Source organism: Boleophthalmus pectinirostris, unplaced genomic scaffold, assembly GCF_026225935.1.
Source record: "Boleophthalmus pectinirostris isolate CB_2022bp ecotype Guang Dong unplaced genomic scaffold, ASM2622593v1 HiC_scaffold_4, whole genome shotgun sequence".
Classification (NCBI taxonomy): Eukaryota; Metazoa; Chordata; class Actinopteri; order Gobiiformes; family Gobiidae; genus Boleophthalmus; species Boleophthalmus pectinirostris.
The window spans coordinates 7,674,073-7,683,340 of record NW_026571353.1 but is presented as its reverse complement, the minus strand read 5'-3'; the positions used below and the strand labels follow the sequence as shown (position 1 = coordinate 7,683,340).

The following is a 9,268-nucleotide window of genomic DNA, read 5'->3' as shown; positions in this document are numbered from 1 at the left end:
ATCTGTGGAGAGGCAACCCCACTCACAGTCAGAATGCAGATTTTTCTAGGTATTTTTGAGCTGTAGAACCACCAGAATTTTAATAAATATAAGGTAGAGCTGTTTAATGCCATACTGTGGAACATTTCAGGCAGAGCAATGACAATGACCCTCCACCAGAAAAATTACACAATGCACCTTTAAGTTATAATTTCAGTGGTTAAAATGCCCAACCAAGAGATGACAACATAAATTTGATAGTTTTGTAAGGGGAATTTGTTTTAATTAATGACACAATAAGTGATGAATTTTCTGTATAAAATCTGTCATGGTTAAATTAATAAAAACATCACAAAAATCATTGACAGCCCTTTACCGTATTGACAACTGAGTCCAGATGGCTACAGTAATTATTTTTCATCTTGTTTTTAAGACTAACCCATAGACAAAACACATTGACCAGTAACTTTCAAAACTCAATCTCAAATAGCAGCAAAACAACAAACTGTTTACATTAAGACTGAACATTTATAAAAAAAAAAACAAAAAACGGATCCCACCACATTAATTATAGTAAATGCTTAAAAGTCTATTCTTCAATATGGTAAGAAAAAAAAAAAAAAAACATACCGAAATGTTTTGTGATGTCTACAATGGGGACTGGTACTGGCCTCTTACTGCCATTGTTTATGCTGGTGATAAAACAATATTATAAGCTACTGATCTGCAGTCACTTACAATTTTGGGTGTTGAAATTCCACATTTGATCTTGAAATTTGTGTCAACTTTGAAATTTTGGATTTATTTTGTCAGCCTTTTTTTTTTTTTTCCTTTTTAACAGTAGAACGTAAAGCTTCTCTTGTGAAGTAAAGATTTGCGGCAGACTAGCGCCCCCTGTTGACCTGGCATCAAAATGCAATTCATTTTAAAAATTGAACTGAAATTTGTGCTGTTTTGATCAGAGCTGTCTTTTACAATAAAAAAACATTCTGGGATCTAGAATTTACACTTCTCCAATGTGAAGATGTGAGTCACCAGTGAATCTCCTGTTATCAGATGGGTGTGACTGACAGGTGGATTAGCCAATCAGGGACATGCATGGTCTCTCCGAATCAGAACAAATTTGGCTGCTTATGAGGAAAAAAACGGAAGAAAAAAAATATCACAGGACACTGAACAACATCACAGACCTTGCTGTTTACTTTGTGAATGATGGGTAACCAATGAGCTCTGACGCATCACATGTGTCAAGAGGATCATGTTCAGCCCTGGCTCGAGATGCAACAGAGGGAGAAGTGACCTCTCTGGATAAAAAATAGAGGACGATATCATTCTGGACTTGCCAGGCAAAGATAGGGTCAGAAAGCAGCATGAACTTAACAGTTGTACTATTACACCCTCTGCTGGGCAAACAAAAGTCAAGATTTTTACCTTTAACATTTTAATGCCAGGTTCCTGAAGAGCTAGTCATTTTGGAAACTCTTTTGCACTACACTTAGCAGCTCCACTATTGTGCCTTTTACATTTTCGCAGTCTTGTCGTTTCACTCCATTTGATTCAATGTAAGTAGACCTACATTCATATAAAAACAATATTTGCAGTTTGTTACAGAGTTTGAGTGCCCAGTGCTCCAGGTGCAGGGGTGGGGTCTCTGGTTCCTCTGGGGTGTGCGCAGAGGGGCAACCCCGTGTAGGTGCCCGGTGCTGAGGGCAGCAGGTGCTGGGGGCAGGGTGCTGGAGGCATGTGCAGGTGGTAGGGGGTCTTTAGAGGGCCAAAAACCTGGTGGTGTTGAGCAGGAGCGGGTTGAGGTCCTCGGCGTGGACGGCGCGGTGCAGAGACGGCTCCGACCGACTGCGCTCGATCTTTGGCAGCATGTCCTGCACCTGCTCTATGGCGACCAGGATCTGCAAGCAACACACACCATAAACAATAATTTTTTGGTCGATGGTACGTCAAATTCTTTCAATTCAAATCCCCGCTCACAGTCAGAATGCCTGTTTTAATAGGGATTTTTGAGAGATTTTTTTTATAAACCACCTGTAATTTAATAAATGTAAGGTAGAGGTGTTTAATGTTATACTGTGGAACATTCCAGGCAGAGCAATGACTTAATAGAAACATGCAGGTGATGGACCCCCAACCAAACAGTTACATAGTGCACCTTTAATTAACCAATCTATTTATGTATCTAATTAACATATTTCTCTGTTTATATAGATTATATTTCACTTAGCACTTAGCAGAATGGAGTGCAGATATAAGTTTCACATTAGTACTGTGTTTTTGCAGCTCAATTAAAGGCAAACTGCAACAATGATCAGTGACACTAATGTTTTTTTTCTCTTATACAAAGTAATGCTATAAGGTGCTGTTGATGAGACACAATACCAACGTGTTTATAAAATACACTGAAACTCAAAATTTCAAAAACAAGTTGTGGAAAAATAATTTTTCATACACCAACTTGAGTAAACTATGAAGAGATCATAAAATAAAACATTACATTACATATCTGCAGGTGGAGCTAAACAAAATAAAAGGTATTCCCAAACCTGTGGGAAGAGTGGCCTCTCGTCTCTTTTGAACTTGAGACAGTCTGAGATCAGCCTCTTCATGGACTTTGGAGAAGTACTGTACAGTTTACTAAGATCTGGGGACACGAAGCCTCTGCCGACCATAAAGATGATCTGAAACCAAACAAAACAAATCAGTCTGTGTCAAAGTGTGATTGTTTATCAGGCTTAATTATTATTATTATTATAATAAGTGCAATGCTTTCATTTCAAATGTTTTTAACATCTAGTTCAAAATTATATATAATAAAAACAACTAAAAACTTTTGAGATTAAAATAAAAACTTAATATGATCACATATGTATGGAAGCCTATTTCCGACTTTTAAACTCGGAATTATGCCTTTAAATCTCATAATTATAACATTAAAACTTATAATTATGACTTCCTGTGAGTTTTTTATTTATTTTTATTTACTGACGGACATGGGCCGTACATATGAATTTTTGCACAGTGGCTGAGTGGCTAGCACTCATGCCTCACAGCAAGAAGGTTCCAGGTTGCTCGGGCCTTTCTGTGTGGAGTTTGTATGTTTCTCCCCATTTATTTTATTTATTTATTTATTTGAGACAGGGACAGCGCACAATTTTCGCATTAACCTTGACAGGAGAGATGCATTGTACATCAGGTTGTAGCATCAGTGCTAATTTCCACCTGTAGTCCCTGGACAGGTTCATTGATTGATTGTATTTAACTGACCTTGACTATCAGCTGTTCTGGAGACCTGTAGCATGTTTTGGGTTGATGGGGGAAACCGGAGCGCCCAGAGGAAACCCATCCAGTCAACCCAAAACATGCTACAGGTCTCCAGAACAGCTGATAGTCAAGGTCAAGTAAATACAATCAATTCAATGAACCTGTCCAGGGCACTGGTGCTAGTGGCTAGACACTTCACCCACATTGTCTAGTATGAAAGTGGTGTGTGTGAGTGATGGTGGTGGTCAGAGGGACCGTTGGCGCCGATTGGCATGGCAGATGCGCCTCTGTCAGTCTGTCCCAGGGCAGCTGTGGCTACAACAGTAGCTTACCATCACCAGGTATAGAGTGAATGAATAATATATGCTGAATGTAATGCTCTGTAAAAGCGTCTTTGTGACAAAAATGTCTGTGAAAAGCGCTATATAAATGGGGACTTACTTACTTACTTAATAGTGATTATATATTGCCCAAATAATGCATGTAGCATTTGTGGAATAATCCCCAATTATATGAAAAAATAAAATTAAATAAAAAATCTTCTACTTAGAATTCAAATGATTATTTTTGTTTTAATTAATTTTTTTTCCTAAGATGTTTTAAATGTTCTTTTTGTGTGTCAGCATTAATACAGTGAAAGTCTTACAACAATCAAAATCCAAGAAGACCATTCTGAATTTTCGTTTAAATGTTTGTTTTGTTTGTTTAAGTGTCGCTTTTAAGTACATCTGTAATCTGTCCATGCTATTTCGATGGGGACTGTACATGTGTGAGAAGCTGTGGATGCTGATACCTGGTCTCTGTTGTTGATATTGGAATAAGGCAGCGTTCCTGACATGAGCTCGAACAACACGACTCCATATCCGTAAACATCCGACTGGAATGTGTAGGGGTTTGGGTCCTGCATCCGGATCACCTCGGGAGCCTAAATCCAAAATGGAGGAGAGAGGAGATATAAGACCTACCACGCCAAGCAAAAAATACATACAAAAATTGGCATTCTCCACTAGAAAAGTTCCACAATGCGCCTTTAATAGTTACAACAGATGAGAGTGATCCAATTTCTTTCTGGTTGTTCACACTGGTGCAGGTTTTGACAATGAAAATCATGAACAACAGGAAGAAAGACAGAGGATACAGGAATAACAGACAGGACACAGGAATCTCACCATCCACAGAATGGAGCCGCTGGGCTGCTCCACCTGCTGTGAGCCGCTCCACCGAGACTTGACTGTGGCCAAACCAAAGTCCCCAATCTTCACTGTCCAGCCCTCGTGCAAGAAAATGTCTGCTCAAAGCTCAGGAGAATTACCACAGTTTACAAATTTCAACCACATCAAACCATTATCGATTTAGACAATATTGTTAATGCTAAAATCAGAATTGCATAAAAGTAGATTGAAAAAAAAAAGTCTCTTCAAATATTCAAAGAGCTGACCTTCAACCAGAAAAGTGACACTTTTACACTAAGCTGCTGGTTCTGAGCTGATTCAGGTCAGATTCCCGTTTTCCAGTTTTGAGAGGTGTCAGTTTTGTTTTCCACTTAATAATAGCTAGTATTTGTTAACTGATAGTAAACTATGCTACTTAACATTTATTAAGTTTTTTTCTTCTAACTGCTCCTTAGTTTTTGCTGTTTTTCAACTAAGACTGGCTTTGTTTTGCCCTCTCCATTATTTACTTTTAGAAAGTGAACACTATAATATTTTGTACATTTCATGTTTACTACTTCACCACAACTGGTTCTGAAATAGGAACTGGCAGAGAACTGGCACTGGCACCAGCCTGGTGGAAAAGGCCTGGTTAAAGCACAGCTTTATCAATACATTCCACATTGACTTAAGTCAAAACAGTTATTAGACTTAAAAACAACTGCTGCAAAAAGGATACTGTTTGATTTGAGATCCCGATGAATGATGTTCTTGGCGTGAAGGTAACTGTGAAGAGAGCAAAAACAGTTATTTCAGTGATAAAGAGTACCTGACGTTGTAAAACACCTGCAGAGTGCCTTACTCCATGCCCTGAGCGGTCTGCCGTGCCACGTCGATCCTCCTCATGGTGTCAAACTTGGTCTCAGTGACATGCAGGTGGCGGTACAGGCTGCTGCCCTCGCACCACTGCGTGATAATGGCAAAGTTGGGCTTGGTCATGTAGCCCATAAACAGCAGGATGTTCACATGTCGGGTTTTCCTACAAAGAAAATGGGGTTTTGTATTGAGACTTTTGACATTTGATAATTCACCATTTCACTAAATACGCTCACTTTAAGACACTATAAACAAATTATTATACAGTTTATACATTACAGGGCATGAGAGAATGGAAACACAATTCAGCAAAGATTTCCCCAGTCTCATTCTGAAATATACATCCTTTGCTTAACCAAGACTGACTTTTTCCTATGGGATTATTAAAATATGATGATTGCCTTCCTAAAGAGCTACATTAAATAATACTGGCCTATAGAACGCTGTGATATCATCTGAAACCCAGCAAGGACCCTTTTTTCTCACCGTAGAACCTGCATTTCATTCTTGAAGGCCTGTAGCTGCTCCGGTGTGGGCTCAGTTACTTTGAGGATTTTTATGGCCACATCTCCGTGCCACTTTCCTCTGTACACTGTCCCAAACGAGCCAGACCCTATCCTCTTCTGGATGGTCACCTCCCGGGACTGCACCTCCCAGTAGTAACTCGAATCTCGAATCCCTCCTCGTTGCTAGAAGAGAGATAACTTTTAGCTAAAGGATGGAGAACTATGTAAACTAATAATTTATACCAGTAGCTCTCTTAAATAATAAAAAAAGAGATTCTATTATCATGAATATAAGACTTGAATTAATGAGAGCAGTAAATTAAGAGTACACAACAGACTTCTCACCACTTTCTTTTTGTCGTCTGAGGAGGATGGCTTGCGTTCCTTGTGCTCGGAGGGGGACTTGGGGGGTCTTCTGCCCGGGGAGCCCAGGGAGGTGGGGGGGCTGGTGGACAGTTTCGGCGAAGGCTCAGGTCCTGGACACAGGAGATAAATGTTAGGAAGGAACCATAAAATAGAGATGAAAAGGAGAGTAAAAATGACTTACCTATTGTGTTGTTGTATCGTAGAGTTTCCTGAGAATGAAATAGAAAAGTTAATTATAATACAAAAATGTTTTGTTTTAATAGAAATGGTAAAGTGAAATTAAAGACTGAACTAATAATATAGGGGTATGTTTTCAAGTTAATTTATTCAATGGGCTTTATTATTTTTTGTGTGTGATAATCTTTACACTCTACAGCATTTTTCAACCAGTGTGCCAGGGAACATTAGTGTTATTTGAGGTATTGCCAGGTGTGCCTTGGAAAAAATCAAATTTCTATTTTGGGGTGTCAGAACAACTTCTGAAGCAACTGAGGAGAAAGGGGAAAAAAAGCACACATATCGGGCAGATATATGGGTCTCTCTTCACTCTACAATATGCTACAATCATTACAGTTATTTTGATATTTTGTCACACTCTTAAATTTACCACAAGGTGGAATATACAATCATTAGTTTCAAGGAGAACATTTTATTAAAACAATAAAATGGCTATGCTATATGGATAACCTAATAACTGTGCAATGTCCTGACAAATAAACTAAAAATCACACCTCTCGTATGACTCCTACGGGGCCGACCGTGCTGATCATGTGCACATTGGGGGTGGAGGTGGAGCGATGCCTCTGTAAAGACTGACCCTCTGCACCAGGCAGGGGGAAGGGGAAGGCCGAGGTCGGGGAGAGCAGGTCCATCCTTTAACATGGAAATACAAGAATCATTATTACTATAGCCGTTAGCTACATTAGACCAAAGGTTTGCCAGGTTTAATAGCAAAGTTAAGGCATTGGCCTGTTTCAAATCAACAAATAAGACAAACTGAACCAGGACTAACCCAGAATTAACTAGGACTAAAGCAGGTCTAAAGAAGAATTAAGCAAGGATTAAACTAGTAACCCAGAATAAAGCCAGGTCTAAATCAAGATTTACAGTAAACAACTAAAGTAGGCTGGGGCCATATTCAATCTTCTGGAGGACCTGATCTGAAGAGACCTGATTTTATATTGATCAACTTTGTCAGTTTATTTTGGTGTCATTTTATTTCCTTTTCTCAATAACTATCTTTGAGTGTGCTCTTACCCGGAAGGATCTGGGACAAAGTCGAGGTTGCTCTGTGAAGGGGAATGTTCTGGCAGCATGATCTGAGGGTACGCATCTACATAGGGCTGGGCGTCAATCTTACTGTAATAACACACAAACTTCAGTCACCATTATGTAAACAGAGAAGAAAAACATAGCTGGATAATATCACAGTTGTGGAAAAGATATGGGACAAATAACAAAGTATCTCTAAATGCAAATCTGCCATTTTTGGTGGAAGAAATGGCATGTAATAGGGCTGAAAATTTTGTGGGAAAAAAATACTGCAATTAAATTTGTGATAAATGTTTTAAAAATTAGGATTCTGTCCAGACTACACATCTTAAACATCTCCAGGAGCATTCACACAGATGTCTAAACTACAGGTACAACAAGACGATTGTCTAACAATTATATCATGATAATTATGAAAGTTGCTGACAGTTGAAAAACAGTTGACAGTTATGCATATCATTTAACATTATGAAAAAGTTCCATATTTAAACAACTGTTTTAGTGTCCAGTAATCAGTGCACGGTTAGCATGCTAGTTGTTGTTAGCCCTACTGTTCTGGCCTCTTGTGAAATATACTTATAAACTCATTGTGGTGAAAATTTAGGAAACTCGGAATGCATAAGGAGGAATAACTCTGAATCACTGCAAACTATTTAAAATGAACTCAATCTGTTTTTCACGTTTTAAGACAGTAAAAACCAGATACAGTGTCTTTAAGCAGTCGTGTTTGGTCAATTCTTTGTATATGTACAATGAGCAAGTCGGATTTCATTTTATGCGATTATATCAATCTAAATCAATATATTAACAGTAGTTTCACCAGTTCCAATTACAATAGAAAACTACAGGCCTATTAGAACTTACATTTTGGTCACTGTGTCCATGTCCACACACACAGTAGGAACCTTGCTACTGCAGTGCTGATGAAACTTATAGCCACACGTCTGACACCGGAAGCCGTTAAAGAAACTTGTGACAAAAATCACAAAAAGCCAGCTTGAAAAAAGTTTTACGTACCTGAAAAGAGAAAAAGTTTGTAAAATCTGTTTGCAAAATTAACTTACAAACTGTATAAAACATGAAACGAAAAAATCCTTACAAAATTGTGCATTGAAAGTGGAATATCATCTAGGACTTCGACTAAGAGCTCCTCCCCGACCAGAGGAGTGATGTCTGTGTCCCAGTCTGTGAGCCTCTTCCGCCTAAAGGAAACAAAACTAATATTGTGAGAAATATTCTACAAGAAACATTAACTAAATGGTAATAAATGAATGAAAGAGTCAAGGTTTGTGTGTATTTTAGTGATAGCCCTGCTACTATATGGGCAATTACTAACCAACTATAATTGCACAGAAGTACTCACAAGAAGTATAAACCTGTTTCACAAAGGAAGTTCAGTTAACTCTAGGTTAAAGAGTTAACTCAGGGTTAATCTCTCCTGAGACTCAGAGTTTTGTTTCAGTAAACAGGTTTGGAATTGAGTTAGAAAATGCAGAGAGTAAACCTTGAGTTTAGCAGAAGACACACACTTTATGAATCCCAGAAAAGAGAATTCACCATGACAACGGTAAGCCAGAGGAGGTGTCCATCTTGAAGGGACAGGAAGTCTTATGACTGTGGATCAGTCAGGTTTAATATAAAAGTAATGTGGAGGAGCAGATTGTTTAATCCATTTATTCTATTTTACTATGACGATGCAAATAATGCTACTCAAAAGGCCTACATTATTTTGCTGCAGCCTACTTAGATAAAAACAGTAAAGTGTTTTTAAAAAGATAAAATGATAATTTTAATATTTGATTTCAGACTGTAGCTCATTGAGCTCACTGAGTTGTGTACTTGACTTAA

The 9,268-nt window shown here is 38.4% G+C and overlaps 1 protein-coding gene across 1 annotated transcript in view; it reads right to left on the bottom strand.

Moving 5' to 3' along the window:
* Positions 1 to 232: 232 nt before the first annotated feature.
* The window catches only part of araf (A-Raf proto-oncogene, serine/threonine kinase), an 18,576-nt gene continuing 9,540 nt past the window's right edge, over positions 233 to 9,268 (bottom strand). Inside the window, 14 exon segments of the mRNA XM_020927036.2 lie at positions 233 to 1,883; positions 2,532 to 2,666; positions 4,043 to 4,174; positions 4,419 to 4,537; positions 5,140 to 5,186; positions 5,263 to 5,439; positions 5,763 to 5,965; positions 6,128 to 6,258; positions 6,330 to 6,357; positions 6,880 to 7,021; positions 7,406 to 7,507; positions 8,285 to 8,383; positions 8,385 to 8,437; positions 8,520 to 8,622. Of these exon segments, the coding sequence (XP_020782695.2) occupies positions 1,743 to 1,883; positions 2,532 to 2,666; positions 4,043 to 4,174; positions 4,419 to 4,537; positions 5,140 to 5,186; positions 5,263 to 5,439; positions 5,763 to 5,965; positions 6,128 to 6,258; positions 6,330 to 6,357; positions 6,880 to 7,021; positions 7,406 to 7,507; positions 8,285 to 8,383; positions 8,385 to 8,437; positions 8,520 to 8,622 (1,612 nt within the window). The 3' untranslated portion in view covers positions 233 to 1,742.